The 19,790-nt window shown below is 44.5% G+C and overlaps 1 protein-coding gene across 3 annotated transcripts in view; it reads left to right on the forward strand.

The window, feature by feature from the left end:
• Window positions 1-2,085: 2,085 nt before the first annotated feature.
• MTR (5-methyltetrahydrofolate-homocysteine methyltransferase) overlaps window positions 2,086-19,790 on the forward strand; it is a 137,128-nt gene continuing 119,423 nt past the window's right edge. For 2 of the 3 annotated variants that reach the window (XM_019418899.2, XM_019418901.2), the window contains exons 1-8: window positions 2,086-2,319; window positions 5,731-5,945; window positions 9,711-9,800; window positions 12,005-12,074; window positions 13,825-13,917; window positions 15,367-15,473; window positions 17,673-17,732; window positions 18,481-18,575. In XM_019418899.2, coding sequence (XP_019274444.2) covers window positions 2,286-2,319; window positions 5,731-5,945; window positions 9,711-9,800; window positions 12,005-12,074; window positions 13,825-13,917; window positions 15,367-15,473; window positions 17,673-17,732; window positions 18,481-18,575 — 764 coding nt within the window. In that variant the 5' untranslated portion in view covers window positions 2,086-2,285. The remainder of the gene's footprint in view (window positions 2,320-5,730; window positions 5,946-9,710; window positions 9,801-12,004; window positions 12,075-13,824; window positions 13,918-15,366; window positions 15,474-17,672; window positions 17,733-18,480; window positions 18,576-19,790) is intronic. The other variant, XM_019418900.2, reaches the window with a different exon arrangement.

Genomic DNA, 19,790 nt, shown 5'->3' on the forward strand with positions numbered 1-19,790 from the left:
ACTATCATCAGAATAAGACAATAGGTCCTTTTCTACGGAGACAGAGAAATTGAGGCTTTGCCTTGGTGGTCTCACCTCATCTAAAGATGTATTTGTATCAGTTTCTTAGGCTTGCTCTAACAAAGTACCACACAATGGGGGGGGGGGGGCGGTTAAAACAACAAAACTGTATTGTATGACCGTCCTGGAAACTACAAGTCTAAAACCAAGGTGTCAGCAGGCTATGCCAACCTCTGCTTTTGCTGTCACATGGCTGTTTTTTCTCTTGTGTGTTTCTCTCGTCTTCTAATAAGGACACCAGTCACATTGGGCTAAGTGTCCCTTCCACTTGGACCTCATCTTAACTTGCCATATGTGCACCAAGCCTATTTCCAAGTAAGTTCATATTCTGAAGTGTTAGCGTTTAGAGGACTTCAACATTTGTGTTGGGGGACACAGGTCAACCCCTGACGGTATCCTTGGAACTTTTCTTTATGTTGTGTGAGTTTCTGTACTAGTAATTCACTGCCCCTTTAGTCTAATTTGTTACCCCTTTAAGACTAAGAGAACACTGGATCTGGTCAGTTTTAGCTGACAAAGCAAGTATCTGACGACTTGTTAAAAATACACACTTGATACACAATTCCTGCAATTATTGCTAAGACAGAGGATACTAAGTAACTAGGTACCTAAAAGATTATTTTTCAAGGGACTCATCAACAAACTGACACGGGGAATAATTTAAAACTAGCCCTTACAATCCTAACAAGATCTTCAGCTGTTCAGGGCCATCCTATCCCGCCCACACTCTCCTTTGTTCCCTTCACTCCCCACCCCCTCCGATTTTCCCATCTCCAAGTGTGACCATTGTTGGTAAAGATGCCATACACATTATTATAATTTTTACATTTAAAAAATTGAGGTATAATTACACACAGTAAAATGAGAAGGGCAGGCAAATTTGTACTTTAAAAAAAAGCTTTGTGAACGTCACAATTTGGTCTCAATTTTATTTTTCTAGATTCATTTGCTTTCCTCCCATCTACCAGGCTGATCCTTACAGAGTCGTCCTTTATTTTCAAATTCTCTCAAGTACTGTGTTCCACCCAGGGAGTTTGTCCCAACAGGAATGGCCTTACCTGGCACACACTTCTTACTCTTCAAGACTCAGTTCCTTGAAGCTTCGCCCCAACACCTTTAGAATACTGCAGCTCTTTTGTATCCATACGTGGTTCTCTTTTTTTCCTGCGAGTTCCTTCTCCATCTCTCCAAGATGGAAGCATTTCTTTGCATGCTCAATGCATGATACATAATAAATGCTCAATAAAATTTCATTGTCAATAAGTGACAATTAACATGCCTATACGTACTTTACAGATTTCACAGCGCGTTCACACTATCTCATTTTCTCCCTACTACAACCTTATAAAATAGCAAAACCTATCATTTCATGCTTAGAGAGTGTAGAGTGGTGTTGCCTCAGATTAATTATTTTGCCCAGCGCCAGTCAGTAGCAAAACGTGACTGGTACTTCGTCTTCTGACTCCACGTTCCTGTCTCTTGACACCAAAACACGTTGAAAACCATCGTCAACTTCGCACTACGACCTAAACTTGGAGAGGTCACTCTGGCCGCACTTCTGGATATGGGGCTTGGAGATGAGCAAAGCCTCCTCTGGGCTCTATCTAAACACTGACCTCCTGGGATCCTGAACTACATCTCCCAGAGAACCCTGGGGAGAACCCTCAGGTGATTGGTTCAAACAGATCAGCCAATACAGCCGTGACGTGCCCGTACAGACCAATCACAGGCTGGAAGGGGCGGGACCTCCCACGCAGAGGCTAGATTGAGCGGAGAAACTAACTGCGTTGTAATGTGTCCCAAAGCCCAAGGCGGCTGAGAGCTTCGGTCCCGCGTCTCGGACGTCACGTTGTCCTCCTCTTCGGTTTCGGTCCGCGCCTTGCCCGCGACCCGGCCTCGGGCCGCCCGTATCTGGCCGCCAGCCCCGCGCGGAGGACAAGCCGGGTGACCGCGAAGAAAGCACGTGCTCGAGCGTTGTAGCGGCCGAGGGCGCGCGTATCATCCCCGCGCCGCGCCCAGGTCCTGCGGCGGCACCTCCCGCGCGGCGTGCGGTGCGCGCAAGGCCCGGGGCAAGGCGGGCTCCGGAGCCCTTGGCGCTCCCAGCGACTCGGGCCTCCGAGGCAGGCTCCCGGGCGCTGGCTGGCGTCGCTCTTGGCCGTCTCCTGTGCAGAGCGCGACTTCCCGGCTTTGCCGCTGGCCTGAGGAGGAGGAGGAGACTCGGCGGCATGTCACCCGCGCTGCCAGAGCTGACGCCTTCCGGTAACGTTGCCACCCGGTCCCAGCGGTTCAGTTGTTTATTGACTCCTGCTATGGGCTCCTAATCCCTAGGGTGATTCTCCTCCCCATTTGGAGACGCGCGACCAGGTTTCCCCGCGGGCGGGCGGCACCTTTGAACCTGCGGAGCAGCCCTGAGGTCCCACGTTGTTCCGCTTGGTTCCTTCCGCACCTGTACCCCTCGCTCCCCAGACAGACCATCAGCAGCCGCGAAGCACCGCCCTGTCCCCGCGTCCTGTCCCTGAAACACGCTGTTAATGTCAAAGTAACGAAACTTTTGCAGCTTGGTGCACCATATTCCAGCAGGGCGCTTTGGAAGTTTTGCATGAGTTAACGTTCTTAGTACTTTTTGAGCATGTGCTCATCCAAAGAAAGTCCACGTGCTGAGACAGATAGCAAACCCAGAGAACTATTTGAAACTGCAGCGAACGTTTCTTTTCCGCATCAGGGTTAGAGCAAACTCCAGCGTGCACAGAATTATCACTGTGTAAAAGCAGATAGAAGGTCGTGATGGGAAGTAGTAATCGCAGCTGATGGTGATGCCGGGGGCTCTGAGATTAACTTTGAGAAAAAAACTAGCTCAAGAACTGAAAATAATTTCAGCTTTATAATGAGCTCTGGGTCTCTAAGGTCGTCCCTGGTTAAAATGTGTGGTCAAGTCTACCCATGAAAACATGTGAGCCATGAGGTAGGCAATGTAGCAAGAAGAGAACCAGTGATAAGGACAGAACAGTAGCTGCCTGTGACAGAAAGAGGGTGTTCATCTTGGGCAGGGGTGAATACTGAAGTCCTAACTCAGAAGGAAATTTACACAGGTGAGCTAGTGAGCCTGTTGACTCTGGGGTTCTGATGTGGGTGTTGAAACCAGTGGAAATGTAACTGAGAAACGTTTTGTCACTGATGCTATCAAATAAGATGTACAGAGGCCTATGTTACAGCTCTTTAATATCTCTGCTTCATGACTTTTTTTTATTAAATTTTTTTTAACGTTTATTTATATTTGAAGGAGAGAGAGACAGAGTGTGAGTCGGAGAAGGGCAGAGAGAGAGAGGAGACACAGAATCCAAAGCAGGCTCCAGGCTCTGAGCTGTCAGCACAGAGTCTGACCCCCAGGGCTCGAACTCAACACGAGAGCCTAACCTGAGCCATAACCTGAGCCGAAGTTGGACGCCCAACTGACTGAACCACCCAGGCGCCCCTCTGCTTCATGACTTCTTACTTTTCCCTTCCCATTTAATTAAAAAAGGAAATACGTGATTTCCCTTTCATCTAAATGTATCAACAGCAGAAGGCCTCAGCTAAATGGGGGAAGTGCAAAAACTCGATATTTGTTTCCACTGTGAGAGATGTTGGGGAGAATGTGCCCTGTTAAGAACCTGACTAGTCAGGAGTAACATGTACAGGATGTTCTGTGCATAATGAACCGAACGCAGATAAGCACGAGTGTATTTTGGTTATTGTTGTTCTTCAGGGAAGATCTCAATGACCGTTTACCCTTGCAAGGGAAAGGAGAATTCTTAAAGTGACTTTTAACTCTTTTTTTTTTTTTTTTTCCAACATTTTTTATTTATTTTTGGGACAGAGAGAGACAGAGCATGAACGGGGGAGGGGCAGAGAGAGAGGGAGACACAGAATCGGAAACAGGCTCCAGGCTCCGAGCCATCAGCCCAGAGCCTGACGCGGGGCTCGAACTCACGGACCGCGAGATCGTGACCTGGCTGAGATCGTGACCTGGCTGAAGTCGGACGCTTAACCGACTGTGCCACCCAGGCGCCCCATGTGACTTTTAACTCTTACGAGAAGGTTCTGGAGGGCAAGGTGATTAGAAGCCAGTGAAAGATAATCCTCTACTGGAAAAGCATGAGGATTACAAAAGATAAGAACTGTGAACGCTTAAACCGGCAAATCTGGGAGGAAGACCTCTTCAGGTTCTCTCCAGAATGGCTGTCTGTGTTCCAGCAAGCATACTTGAGGGTTCAGATTTTCTTTGACGTTATCCAGTCTTATAATTATTGCTCATCTATTGAGTGTAAATAAGTATCATCTTTTTTTTTTTTTTTAATGTTTGTTTACTTTTGAGAGAGAGAGAAAGAAAGAGACGGAGAGTGAGCAGGAGATGGGCAGAGAGAGAGGGAGACACAGAATCCAAAGCAGGCTCCAGGCTCTGAGCTGTCAGCACAGAGCTGGACGTGGGGCTCGAACCCACGAACTGTGAGATCATGACCTGAGCCAAAGTCGGACGCCCAACTGACTGAGCCACCCAGGCACCCCTAAGCTTGTTTTAATTCACATCTAATCGCTAATAAGCTTGAGCATTTCTTCAGTAGTTGTTGAGTATTATTTTATCCTTCCTTGACTTGACTATTCACATCTTTGTCAGAGTTCCTTGTATGTTACAGATGCATTTAGACATTGCCGAACCTTCCTCCAATTGCCGAACCTTCCTCCAATCTGTAATCTGTTTTAGACATTGCCGAACCTTCCTCCAATCCGTAATCTGTTATTTTTGTCTGTGGTGACTTTCATTTAATAAGAATCCTTAGTTTTTATGGAATCAAATTCATCATTTTTAAAAATATTATAGGTTGGGCTTTTGAGCCTGAAGTCATTCCCCATTCTAAGTAATGAAGATATCCTATATTTTATTTTTCCTTATGCGAATATAGTTTTGTGGTAGACTATTTAGTGGGCCAAGTAAACTCTACTTTTTCAAAGTTAATTCAGCTTTTTTTCTGGGCTTTTAGTTTTCCACATAAATTATGGAATATGTCAAATTTCTCATAGAAAATCATGTTTTGTTTAGTTAAAAAAAAAACTTTGATCTCTTGCATATATTAAGGCTGCTTTAACAAGATCTCAGAGTTTGTATATGTGGGGGGCAAGGTTGTTTTATGGTAAATAGTAACCTGTCTTAAAGACCAAGAACAGTTTGTGTATTTCTGGATTAAAAAGTGAATACAGTAGGGACCCCCGTGGAAGAACGCTTAGATTTTTTATGAAGATGGGAGGAGGAGTAGAGGCACACTCCGTGGTCAGATCTGCAGTGAGTGGAGAAGTGCTCCCTCCCTAGGTGGAGAGAGAAGGAAAATGGAGTGAGCCAAGCCGTAAGAGGGTTTTGAGGCAGAGGCGGGTGAATTTTGGAGCTCCCAACAGAAGACTTCTTTGGGCAGGATTAGGTAGAATCCCCTACAGAGGGAAAAGGACTTGAAGCTAAAAGTAAGCAGGTTTGGGACAGTAGATACGGGACATGTTGAGGGCAGCCAGGAAAAGATGAACCAGGGAGGAGGCTCAACAGGGAATTTTCAGGGACTCCCATAAGAGTAGTTCTTAGAAACCTCCTCCCCCTGTCTTTTTCCCCTTTCAGTTTTGAAAGTCAGATTTTCCCTTTCTTTAAAGCAGGTGTGAAGAAAACCCTGCGGGATGAGATCGAAGCCCTTCTGCGGGAGAGGATTATGGTGCTGGATGGAGGGATGGGCACCATGATCCAGCGGCATAAGCTAAGTGAAGAAGACTTCCGAGGTCACGAATTTAAAGATCATGCCAGGCCACTGAAAGGCAACAATGACATTTTAAGTGTAACTCAACCCAATGTCATTTACCAAATCCATAAGGTCAAGTATCCCCAGGGTCTTCTGTGTTCATTTGATTATTCTGTAAGTCGTTTCGCGTACGGAGGGCAGACCACTGTCCCCAGTGTCTGGAGGGGACAGAAGAAAGAGGTGGTTTGTTCACCAGAAAGGCTTGTTGGACATCAAGTAAAGGTCATGCGCTGTGATGAGCATTCAGGATAAGGAGTTCAGAAAGGTAGTTTTTCTGCCTTCGAGGCATTTAAAGTCCAGTGAGAAACCACAAAGATCTTGGACAAATTGGGGGGTTCACATATGCTATCCTACTTAAGTCACCACAACAGCCCTGATGAAGTAAAATCAAAGGTGGTTATTCTTATTTTGTAGATTTGGAAGTTGAGCCTGACAGAGGTTAAGGAACTTATCTGACATTAGGGAGCCTCCCTGACTTGAAATCCCATCCCCTTTCATTCCATTTTTCTGTGTCCAATAAAAATGGTTACTCAACATAAAGAGATCAGGAGGAGGTAACTGGGTACGATACATTTTTATAACATAATTAAACACAGAACGAAATTGTTTTATAGATTATCATAGGAATTACACAGAACTGTGACTGGAAGAGGTATTAAGATGATCAAATCTGTTTTCCTGGTCTGGATTCAGTTAGAAGGACAAAGTGTATTTACCAGTTAAGCGAGAGAGTTTTATTTTCTGGAGAGGGGCATTGTTATAGGTGTTTCAGGCTCTTCTTAAAAAAAAAAAAAAACATGTCTAAACAAGTGATTAAGTGTTCCAGTGAGTATGGAAGGGATCATTTTATTGTGTGGTCAAGACTTTTTTCTAGGTAAGGTGAAGGATAGCATTCATTTGAAGAAAATGCCTTTCCTTTGCTCATAATGGGAATTCTAGGTACCAGAAGATTTAGAATTGGTCCTTGAAAAGGTGTTGGTTCTGCAGGAAGAATGGTACCTAAGTTTTTCTGCTTGGCCTTGAGACTGTGTAGTTAAATCCTGTTAACTACAGGAATGCCCTCATGGGTATGAATTGCTTGTTAGGGTTACAAATACAGTTCTTATAATGCAACTGATAAGATCATATGAACTACCATGCCATGTAGTTTCGTCATATTGTTCGTGTGGATTTTCATTAGATTATCATTAGATTATCAGCTTCTGCAGGACAGGAATTGATGCCTGTTTTTCACTGCCAAATCCCTACTACCTAGAGCATCTCACACGTAGTAAGTAGTCAGTAAATATTTGTAAAAGAAAGAATCCTTGCCGTCTGTATTAGGTAGGCATCTAGATAGAACTACAAGGTACCCACAATAGGCACATGAAGCAAAAATGGCTGTAAATACAATAGAGTGTAGGTGGGTGTCCCATTTCTGGGGGTGCATTTTCTAGCTAGAGTTCTTCGAGTGCAGAGAACCTACTATGTTCTTGGATGAAGAAAGGAAACACTGGGTTGTTTTCACACTTGGCTGTTTCTAGTGGCGTTAGTGACCACGGATCAGATCCCCTGATGGCTAATTTTAATGGAATGTCTCGGTTATGTTTGTAGTGTAGGTGCCCGACCGGAAGCTTCTGTGATTGTAATGCAAGTGCCTGACATGAAGCTTTTGGCTGCCAAGATACCCATTTCAAAGACATCCATCTCGTAATTAACGTACTACAGCTACCGACTAAACACTTAGATAAGAAGCCAGGCTGTTCCCACCCATGAAGTTCTGCTTTTAGAGAGTCCTGGGTGACCCGGACAGCCAGCTATTTGACCCCCTTTTTCCCCTTTCCACAGCCTGATTCCCACTCATGTCTTAAATTCGGCAATAAAGAGTGAAACTGCGAAACCCCAGGCTCCCCATCCCTATAGCCCGGAAGAGGCAGAACCCCATGCCTGTGCTCCCCCCGCCCCATGTGCCCCTCACCCCTTGCAATGTGGCCCTGGGCATGCCTGTACCCTCCAGGACTTGGGAGTAATATACCTTTTTCTCTCCAAAGTGCCCTGTGGTTGTTGCTGAGATGTGTTTTGCGGTTATAAGAACCACAATGGGTGATGTGGCCACAACTTTGGTTCTGCCCAGGGAAAGTTTGTGGGAGCTGGCCACGAGGACTACCCTGCCTTAAATATCACTGTCACAAAACAGAATTCAACACCTCTGTTAGCCTCTCCAAATGCTCTCCTTAAAGTCCTCCTTTAGTCTTGACAGCTTTCTCCAGGAGAAGAGTGAGGAGCAGGGACATTACGCAGCTTGCCCCTGATCACATGATTTCTGCCTAGGGCCCTTGAGTGGGATTCTGAGCCAGGAAAAAAGGTGTAGAGAGAGGATGAAGAGCCAGAAGAAACAATTGTAAAGACAATACATGTTTATTGCTTAAAAAATGAAGTAGCTAGATAAATAGAAAACCATAAAAGAGAAAATCAAAACCAGGACATATCAACACCAATAAATAACTACTCACATATTTTAATTTATATTTTATTTAATTTTTTTTTATACTGGGGTTTTAAATGGGATTATATTGGGATTACTTTATACTGTTTTAGAATTTGGGTTTTTTTTTATCTGTATACATGAGCATTAAATATTCTTAAACATGGTTTAAGAACTTCATAATATATTCTGTGTATATGTTATTAATAAATTTATTCCTAGGCATTAATGTTGTTTCCAATTTTTCTTGCTCTTTTTTTGAAAAATTAAATATAATTTGCTCTTATAAAAAAACGAAACCCATAGGTAAGAATAAATTTGCTTTGACCACTACTCCAAATTTCTATTTTTTTTCTCCTGACCTAACCACGTACATTAGTTGGTGTGTGTCTTTCCGGATCACTTTGTTATGCATTTATATGTATGTATATGTGTGTGTACATACATGTATGTGTATGCATACATATTGGTAGAAAATTCATACTGCTTGTGTACGTGTATGTTTTAAACTTCATGATGTCATACTTTACACATCAGTCAATTTTGGTTTCTACTCAGCGATACTTTTTGGAGATTTTTCCATGTCGGTATATGCAGATACACACAATGTTTTTTAGCTGCCACCAAGCATGTTATAAAGTGGATTAATTCTAGCTTATTTAGTTTTTCCCAACTGGTGGATATTTAGGATGTTTGTAACTTATAAATAGGTAAATCTTGGTTTTCATTTCCTAGCTGTTCTGCAAACAGTGTTTATCAGTTTGGGAAGGGTTGTGTTTACTCAGTACTGGGAAGTCAGGGGAGCTGAGAGATTCCCGAGTGTTCATCAGATTGAGGTTGACAAGGTGTTGTCCAAAGAGTGAAGTGCGGAAGGTAGGTTGAGGACAGGTTGATGCTGAGACCCTCAGGCTTCTGCAAGAGTGTAGCTCTGGCTCAGAGGGACCCGGAAACTGGGGTGGAGACAGCTCCCGGCAGAACTGGGCTCTCATAGTGCGGTTGTCAGTGGGAGCCAGCTTGTGCTCAGGCCGGAGAGTGCTGTTCGGGCCACAACTCGATGCTTGTGTTATCATACAGCCACTGTGTAGAGTTAGATTCTAGTACTTTCCAGCGAGGAAACCGGAGTCTAAGGAACTTGATTCAGCTCGTACAACTTAGCATGTGAACTGTCAGTTCAGGGTCTGAGTTTGTTTAGAGCACATTCCTTTCTGTGACATCCTTATGTCTTTTTGTACCTCTAGCCTCTGGTGTAGTGCCGGCCGCTTAGTAAGTGGTCCCGGGGTGTCTGGTGGTGGTGCCAGTGGAAAGTCCTATTTGCTGCTGGGGGACGGGGGTTCTCAAACTCACAGCATTGACATCACTGTCTCCTGTTGCAGGATTACTTGCTGGCTGGAGCGGATATCATTGAAACGAACACTTTCAGCAGCACTAATGTCGCCCAAGCCGACTACGGCCTCGAACACTTGGTAAGAACTCCATTGTGCCTCAAGTCTGAGACATTTCTGCGCGTTTGCTGCCTTGGTGGTAGTTGCTAGTGAGAAAACCACCAGAAGCGCGGAGTCCAGCCAGTGCCCAGATGCCTACTTTTCGTGGTCAGACTTGGAAAACAGTTTGAATCTCTTCTGCTTCTGAACATGGCAGACCGTTCATTTTGTAACTGGTTTCTTTCATGGGCACGTAATCAAATAAAAATGATACTTATAGTGGCTGCTGATAAAGGCATAATGATTGGCTGTGTGTGCAGTTTGGGGAGGCCTTTTCATGCACTGGGTGGCAGATTTGATTTTCTTTTTTTTTAGTTGTGGGGAAGCACACGTAACCTAAAATTGACGATCTTAGCCATTTTGAGCGTACAGTTCGGTGACGTTAAGTACGTTCATGGTGCGCAGGCATCACACCTCCCATCTCTAGACTCTGGTCATCTTGTGGAGCTGAAACTCCGTAACCGTTAAACAGTAACTCCCCGTCCTCCTGCCACCCCCCTACATCCCGGAAACCACCACTGTACTTTCTTTATGAATTTGACTCCTCTAGGTGCGTGACGTGAGTAGAATCATAGTGTTTGTCCTTTTACAACTGGCTCATTTCACTCAGTATAATGTTTCCCAAGTTCACTCATGCCGTAGCCTATGTCAGAATTTCCTTCCTTTTTAAGGCCAGATCATGCTCCATATTGTGTGTTCGTTCATTTGTTGGGGACACTTGCGTTGATCCCACCTTTCGGTTATTGTGAACAATGCTGCTACTACGTACCCACGATCTCCTTGCTTCCCTGCTTTTGTTTCCTGAGATTCTGTACGCAGAAGGGGAATTGCTTGCTTCATACGGTAATTGTGTGTCTCATTTTTTGAGAAACCACCATGCTGTTTCCCACAGTGGCTGCACCATTTTGTATTCCCACCTACAGTGCACGAGGGTTCTGAGTTTTCTACGGCTCTGTCGACACTTGTTCGCTTCTGTTTTGGGGGTTTTTGAGTTTTGTTTTATGAAAGTAGCCATCCTCATGGGTGTGGGGTGGAGATCTGGTTTCTTTCTTTAATCAACATGATGCCCCTTTTCCAAATTTTATAAAATGTGGATGATGGGAATATGTAGTAGATGCTGCCGTTCCCATTTTTGTGTGGGATTTTTCCAGACACATTCCTCTGTTTTCATGCAGGAAGTCCTGGTGCTCCAATACTGATTTTTCTCATGATGTTTTGTGAGATCTTGTGTCTTTTGGGTTATCAAGGGAAAATGATGAGTTTCGTGTGATTATTGGGCAGGAGTTGGCAAACTTTTTCTGTAAAGGGCCAGTTAAGTAGATATTTTAGGCTTCGTTGGTCACATACAGCAACTCCTCAACTCTGCCATTATAGTGCAAAGGCAGCAATAGACAACATGCAAATGAATGAGCTTGACTGTATTCTAGTAACATTTTATTTATAAAACAGGCTCAGGCTAGATTTGCCGCGGGGGCTATAGTTTGCCACCCCGTATTTTAGGATATTCTGGCTTCTTAATTACTAACTCTGTGGATACATGACACATAGGATCTTAGAAGGGATCCTGAAGACCACAAGTCTAGGACTTTCTAACCTGTGAAGCAGTGTCTGTCAACCCCTTTGAGGAGGCCTATAAACTTCTTTAAATTGAGGTTTGTGCATACTTTTTATTTCCCAGTGAGAGGGTTCATGGCCCTTTACGAAATTCTAAAGAGGTTAGTGATCTGTAGAAGGTTGGGAACCATTGAGTTCAGCCACCATCCAGTGAAGGAAGTCACGGCCGGAGACACTGCAAAAGGAGTGGGCCACACAGGCTCTTGGGACAATCGGTCCTCCAGCCCAGGCCTCCTGTCTTTTCCCATCACCATGCTTTTTGCTGATTCGCAGAGTATGTAACTGCATCAGCTTACTCTTTGACATACCACATGTCCAGGCATTGCCCTTTTTATCATTTAGCTCACAGTTAGGGGAAGAAGCTAAAACCAGGTCTCAAAGACTCTTGTCTTTCCTGCTGTCCTCACAGCTGGGGCAGCTGATAGGTCTTCTTGGCTGAGATTTCATTCAGAGCTTCTGTTAATTCCCTCTGTACTTCCTTACTGAATAAAACTGGGTTTTTGAAGGTCAGGAGTTCTTACTCGTACGGGAGGAAGAGAAGAGCGAGCTGACGTTTGCGTTTGATCTGCTAGGCCTACCGGATGAACAAGTGTTCTGCGGCGGTGGCCAGGAAAGCGGCCGAGGAGGTGTCTCTCCAGACAGGTAAGGAACGTCATCCTCCCGGGTTCACGGAGATGCTTCCTTTGAGATTCTGAGCTACAAGGCTCTGTCTTCATGGCCCTTTTCCCCCTGTGACCATCGGCCTGCTGGCCACGCCGCAGTCGCTGCTTTGTACTTGTGTGTAAGTTACTCTCTGCCCTTCCCTAAGAAGCCGCTCAGTGTCTCTCTGGATTTATTCCACGCCCATGGGCTCAGGCTTGACGCTGTGTTTGCTTTACTGGGGGTTACAGCTTACCTTTGTAGCTAGGACTGTAGCTTCCTTGCGTATTTGCAGCTAAAACAAGTTTTCTCCCTTTGGAAGCACGTCGTTAGGTAGTTAAGGTGACAGCTGACTGGTTATCATGGTTAACATTAAGACACCTGATCTTATCCCTTTAAAGCTGCCTCATCCCCACCGTTGGCTTATTTGGGTAAAGAGATACTGCCTTTTGAGCATTTTCTGCCTCATACCACTGATGTCCTTAAAGGCTTTGTGCCGCACGCCCAGGAGTGTGGCATTAGATTTAGTCTTGCTGGGACTTGAAAGCGGCTCCCTGAAATAGCTAACCTTCTGGCTGGCTGCCATTCACATGACTTGGGCGCCAGCTGGTGGGGAGGCTTTGCGGGAAGGAGAGGAATACAAGAAATATGTGGAGCCCCCAAAGATTTGGGAATGTAAGATTATTGCCAACAGGAGAAAATGTAAAGCAGAATTGTTAGGAAGTTAGACACAGCATACTAATGAAGACTGAAGCAGTTCACGGGAGCTCTGCTTCTGAGAGATAATGCTTAAATCCAGGGGCGCGCACAGACTGTCAGCCCGACAGGGTCGCAGGTCAGAAAATGTTAAACACGCTGAAGCGGGGAAAGAGAAGGACCTTTTTCTTATGTCCTCATTATTGTTCAGCTTTGGGAGAGGTAACCTGTTCAAAGATTGGGTTATCAACTAGTCAGTGGTCTTCTCCAGTTAAATGATACAGCATAACCCAGGTTACTGAGTGGTTACTGTCACCAAAGGCAAGGGGCAGTGCACCCCTTCCTCGGGCTTCTGTCATGACATGTAAATGGACATAACATTGGAGGCTCTTTTAGAAGCACCTGGACTCTAGCCTGGAGGAAAAGTTATTAAAGGATTATTAAAAGAGTGATTAAGATTTGATCTCTCATACTTTAATTTAGGCTTTATAATTGTTAATCCTGGCTTAATATCCTCCCACAGTGACAGGCCTGTAGCCCAATGCTGGAGAGTATTTCAAGTGGAATGTTTCCATGAGGAGCTCTCACAGATTCTGTGTCAAGTTCAGGACCTTTGAGATTTCTTAAGAATAAGGGGAGATGATTTATCCAAACACGGCTGTGGTGATAGAAGAGGGGTTACTCACTGAAACACTTTGAAGTCAGATATGCAAGGATTCAGTCTTTTGGGTTGGCTTGGCAACAATACGTGCACATCCCCTATGGTTCATCGTTTTCCTGGTGGGGCCGCGATAACCAAACGCGTGTTTGCAGTAAAATCTATGAATTGTCTCACTAAGTGCGATAAAGACTATAAATAGCCTCTTGTGGTTCAGGAGAGGTCACATCATGTTTTGTCGTCAAATGAATTAAGAACAAAATTTGTGCTTTTGTCTTGTAGAGTTGTAGATAAGGGGTTATAGATGTGTGTTGGAGGGAAAAATCTTAGCGCCTGTCGATTCACAACACAAAGTTCAGCCTATTTAGAGATTTTACGCTTGTTTTTCTTTTCCCAAAGGAATCAAGAGGTTTGTGGCAGGAGCCCTGGGTCCAACTAATAAGACCCTCTCTGTGTCCCCATCTGTGGAAAAACCAGATTACAGGAACATTAGTGAGTATTTCTGGTATATAATCTTTGACCTGCCAGTATCTCTGTGTTTCAGTGATCCTAAAATCTGTAAAATGGGACGAGTAACAGGATCTTCCTCAGGGTTATTGTGACTTAATTGACATAAAGGGCTTACAATGGTCCCTGGAATGTAGTTAACCTCTAAACAAAGAGTTAGCTCTTGTTTATATTACTGTCATCATCATCATTATTATTGTTATTGAGTTTGTTTTCAAATGTACATGGTATTGTGTTGGTGCTTCTTTATCTGCTGAGGAAATAAAAACAATCAAAAAAAAAAAAAAAAGCTTTACACGGAACAGTTGGGTAAGTATGGACACCAGGCCTTGGTCTATTACAGAATAACTCACTGAATCTCCATTTCATGTCAGAAAGCAACCCAAACCATATAAACATACTAGCACGGTCGACATTATAACTTAGTGTATATAAACACTTACATTGAGATTTTATGAAAAATCTGCAGATCTAGGTCAATTTCTTAAACATCAAGACAATAAAAAAACAAAAAGAATGAAACTTAGCTGAATAATACTGATACTCTGTATGGTAAAGAGTTTTGTATAGATGACAAGTTCAGGCAAGTATGGTTTGTAGGTTTTTGGTTCTAGAACTTTCCATGTAGTGATACCATACTTCTTCACCAGGGATTGCTCTCTCATACTGGGCTTATGCCTGGTGATGCCCTCTTTGGTCTAACATGACAGCAAGGGGCTGAGTTCTCCTTTCTCTTGTGCTGTATACAGCAAGCATAAAGGTACTGTTGAGGTTTCTCTCTGGAATATCCAAGCTTCTTTCTTGTTTGGTTGGGAGGTGAATGGGGAGAAGGGATGACCTCTCAGACAGACATGGACAACTCAAGATGTTTCTAACAGAAATCTTACGCAGCAGTGATTGAACACTTTGGTTACAGGCTGAACTTGCCCTTCAGGCAGGTTTCCTCTCTGGCAGAGTTGGTGTCAGAGGGCAGGAGTGAAGTCCACGGGACTGTGGCCTCTCACCAAGGCAAGCGTGAGGGAACGGGACGAGGCCTGCGATGTTTCCACGTCAGTGTGATATGTTTCTGTAGCTGTCCCTCACACTCATTCCTTAACTGACTGATTAAAACCACCTCTGGAATGAATGATCCACTCTAAAGATGTTGGAAATAAGGTACGGGGCTCAAGAGACCATATGCCTGCCTCCTCACTCACTCATTCTCGGCTCGTAGGCGGTGTTTAGTAGGAGCAACTGTGTTCGGTTTACAGGTGTAATTTCCACCACGGCCCTATTCCTTTATTTGGTTTCTCACAAAAGGTGATGTTGTCCTTAAGTTAAGCATCATAAACCAACAATAGTTAGTTGACGGCGCAGGCCTGAACTCATGTCCTGGCCACCGAGAGGATTTTGATGACTGAGTCCTGGATGTGATTTATTTATTCTTTTTTGCAGCATTTGACGAGCTTGTTGAAGCATACAAAGAGCAGGCCCAGGGGCTCCTGGATGGTGGGGTTGATATCTTACTCATTGAAACTATTTTTGACACTGCGAACGCCAAGGTGAGTTAAGGGAGATGAAAGGGACGGTGAGTGGGGTGGGGCTGTGATGATCGCCCAGTGTGGCGAGAAGACCGTCACAGCCGTTGTCAAAGTTAGATAAAAGTCTTCTGTTCCATTCTGTTCTTGAACATTTCTAATTGCGGCCAGTGGAATGAGAAAAATGTCAAAAGGTTATCTTTTGAAGTTGCAAAAAATTTTTTTTTAAATTATGAAAGTAAATATTTATAGGTACAGCTACTAGGTACATGTATGCAGATGTAGTAAATACACACACATGGTTCTAAATGTGAAAGATATGTAAAAATATGGAGTGAAAAGCAATGTCCTTCCTTCTCCTGTTCCCTGGGATGCAGGTCTTTCCCGGATAGCCACTGTTAACCAGTGTGGGGGCCTGGTAGAGATGCTGTGCAGGTGTAGAAAGTGTGATAACATCCTTTAGGTTATCGAGGGACTGGTTTCCCCCGTGATGCATCTGGAATTTTTTTTTTTTTTTGGATAAAGTTTTTTGAGATTTATTTATTTCGTTAGGGGGGAGAGCGAGTGTGTGTGTGCATGAGCAGGGGAGGGGTAGAGAGAGAGAGAATGTGGAGCCCGATGCGGGACTTGATCTCACGACTGAGATCCTGACCTAAGCCGAAATCAAGAGTCAGTGAGATGCTAGCTGAGTCACCCAGGCGCCTCTGGAATTTATTTTGGGGCAAGGAATGTGGTAGAGATGTACCTAGTAGTCTTTCTCTAAGGTGTACCTAGTTTTTTCTTAACATCATCTATTAAATAACCTATTAGTTCCCAGTGATAGGAATCCTGTGGAATGTCACCCAGACCATCCTAAATTCAGAAGTGCATCTGGGTAGAATCTGTTCCAGTAATCTGTCAGATGTCACGCTCCCATCCTGCTGTTTTCTGTACATTATCATTAAAATATGTCTGAGTGACTGGTAGGCTTTTAATCACCTCCTTCCCGGAACCTCTGTTTTTCCCTCATAATTTTCCTGGCTATTCTTACACATATATTTTCCATGAGATCTTTAGGATCAACTTGCCTAGTTCTGAAAAAAAAAAAAAAGAAATTCTCACATTGTCGATTTAGTAACCTTTTATGCCAGAGAACCTCACCATCACAGTGAAGATCTACATTGAGTACACGTTGCATTCTGATTTCCGAAAATTGTGAAAATGTAAACCTCTTAGAATCAAGAGATGTAATGATGAAAAGAAGGAGAAGATCAGTTCCCTGGAACTTAATAAAACATTGGCGTGTACACAGTAACTTGGGATTTGTACCTTTACAGCACATTCCAAGCTCACATTCTTTTGTGGTGATGCACACTGTTAGTTTCTGTACCTACTGTGGATATATGAGGGTGTGGAAGGTGGAGGCGTTCTTACTTATGTATTTAATTCTGTAATTAAAAAACATTTAATGTTTATTTTTGAGAAAGAGAAAACGAACAAGTGGGGGAGGGGCAGAGAGAGAGGGAGACACACAATCTGAAGCAGGCTCCCGGCTCTGAGCTGTCAGCACAGAGCTCAACGCGGGGCTTGAACTCATGAACCATGAGATCATGACCTGGGCCAAAGTCATATGCTCAACCAACCAAGCCACCCAAGTGTCCCTCACAGATTGTATTTTTAAACCAGTGATTTTCAAATATTTTTTTTAAACTTAATTTTTTTAATGTTTTATTTATTTTTGTGAGAGAGACAGACAGACAGAGCATGAGCAGGGGAGGGGCAGAGAGAGAGGGAGACACAGAATCCGAAGCAGGCTTCAGGCTCTGAGCGGTCAGCACAGAGCCCGATGCAGGGCTCGAACTCACAAACCATGAGATCATGACCTGAACCGAAGTTGGACACTTACCCGACTGAGCCACCCGAGCACCCCCGTTCTTCTTTATTTTTAATTTTGATTAGGAGAAGGAAGAGAGTGTAGCTCTTAAGCTCCTCTTTGGAGGGAATATTTGTTCGTAGGTAAACTCTGAGCCAGCATTTGTTTTGTTTTAATGTGTACAGTGTTATACTTGGGAAACGTGTGTCGGGATTGCACCTTGCAGGGCGGACATGCTTCTTCCCCAGAGATTGCGACGTTTATCTTACCTAGCAGGGTTTTGGAAAAGGGAGACTTCTGATGAGCCAGTTAGACTGACCGGGGACACAGTCTCTCAGAAATAAAGATGTTCTTCTTTTTACCCCCAACAGGCAGCCTTGTTCGCACTCCAGCAACTTTTTGAAGAGGAGTATTCCCCCCGACCTATCTTTGTAAGTTCTAAAATTTGCATGATATATCGTGCCTTTTATTAATACTGTCATCTCGAGGGTAGGGTTTTGCCTTTCCTTGCCCAGGACAACTGTCTTTAGTGTCTTTTAGCCTCCTCTGTTCACCTTCCTCCTACCACCCGCTCTAGACCAGTAGCAGGCCAAGCTCTGGAAATGCTAAGAAAATGAACCTAGAAGTGGTTGGCAGAAGCAGACCATTCCAAGGAAGCATGGCCGAATTGGTCCCCTGGAGTCCAGGGCTTAGGGACTCCTCCTGATAAGGGTCCCGGAGGAGTGGACTTGCATGCTGACTGACAGGGCCAGTGCTGACGACCCCAGCCTGCGAGTAGGCAGACCCACGGGAGACGCCGAAGGCTGATGGTGGGAAAAGAATAGAATGAAATCAAGGGGTGTTGGATGAACCAGCTATGTGTCAGCCAGGACAGCCAGAGGTCTCTGGGAAGGCCTTCTGCTGTGGGACCGGATGTGTGAACTCAGAAGCTTTGTTGGTCACTGGGTTTGCCTCAGTGACTTTCCCTGTTTTTTTGTTTTTATGGCTTACCGGCTCCTCCCCACAGTCACTTTACCCACGTCCTTTCTGACCACGATGGTAAGTGATTCCTTTTGTTAGAGCTCCACGGTTCCCTTCCTCGTAAGAGAGCAAAGTCAACGTGCTCATTTTATTTCACGTTTGTGACCATATTCTTAATTTGAGCCTCTGTCGTTGACGGAGTTTACTTTGTTAATTCAGATTTCAGGGACAATTATCGATAAAAGTGGGCGAACTCTTTCTGGACAGACGGGAGAGGCATTTGTCATCAGTGTGTCTCATGCAGACCCACTCTGGTAAGTGCTCCTTCTTTCCTTGACCCCATTCCTTTTAGGGCTATCTTTTTGGATGGCTACAAAATGGGGCCTGGGAGGGGACTGGTCCTGCGTATTTCCACTGAAAAGCTTGCATGGGACGTTGGCTTTCCGGGAAGTGCCTTCAGACTTTTCCGAAGGGCGTCAGAAGACCACTGTCAGAATGGGTCAGTTGGAGGGGCTGGGCTCGTACCTCCTGGATCGGGCAGATGGCTGCCTGTTTGGCTGTAAGCGTGCCCCTCACAGTTGCAGGCTGCGCTTGGCGCAGAGTCCTAATTCTGCAAAACTATTACCAGCGCTAATAGTGCTAATAGGTAAAACTATTACCAACTATTACGTTGGTAGGACAGGGCTTTGCAAGGTGTTTTCTCCCCCCAGCTTAGGGAGCAAACGGAAGCAGTTCAGTGTGGGATCAGATGGCAATTCTCTAGCTCAGATTTTTATCTTTAAATAAAGATTAACCTGGCTTTTACGTTCTATTTTAAACTATCTCCCTATTTTTCTGATCAAAATGTTTCAAATTACATACCACAAGTGAAATGGAACCTCCCAGAATATATACTCTTTTCACCTGTGCCTTTTTTTTCACACACGTCCTGTTCTTCCTGCCTGGAAGCTGTGCCTGCCCCCTTCTCTCTCTCCCTCTCCCTCCCCCTCCCTCTCCCTCCCTCTCCCTCCCCTCCCCCCCCCCCCCCCCCCCCCCCCCCCCGACTCTGCTGACTCCTTTTAGCCTTTACGAATCATCTCCAGAGTCCTCTTCAGGGAACTTTCCCTCTCTGATTAGCTCAGGTTGATGTTTTCAGAGCACTCTGTTTACTTTTATTATCGTCTCTGCCATAAAAATAATAGTAGTAGACATTTATTGAGAGTTTTCTGTTTTAAGTGCTTTCTGTGAGTTATTTCTTTTAATTCTAGCAGCACCACCTGGAGGCAGGCACTGCTATTTGTGTCCCCATTTTAATGAGACTGGAACAGAGACTCAGAGGCTGTAAGTCAGTAGGTGATCTAGGGATAGGAGCAGCTCTTAGCGACTGTGCTTCCACATTTCATCAATTATTTTCTTGTTGTTTTATTCATGTTTTAATGTTTCTAATTTCATGACACGTCTTACAGTTGAGTTAATGTGGCAGTGTGATTTCTTAAAAGCTGCTATTAATTTAGAGTGCATTGTTATACAGTTGATTGGGACTGATAGTT

The sequence above is a fragment of the Panthera pardus genome, unplaced genomic scaffold, assembly GCF_024362965.1.
Source record: "Panthera pardus isolate Hobbes unplaced genomic scaffold, ASM2436296v1 HiC_scaffold_22, whole genome shotgun sequence".
Lineage (NCBI taxonomy): Eukaryota > Metazoa > Chordata > Mammalia > Carnivora > Felidae > Panthera > Panthera pardus.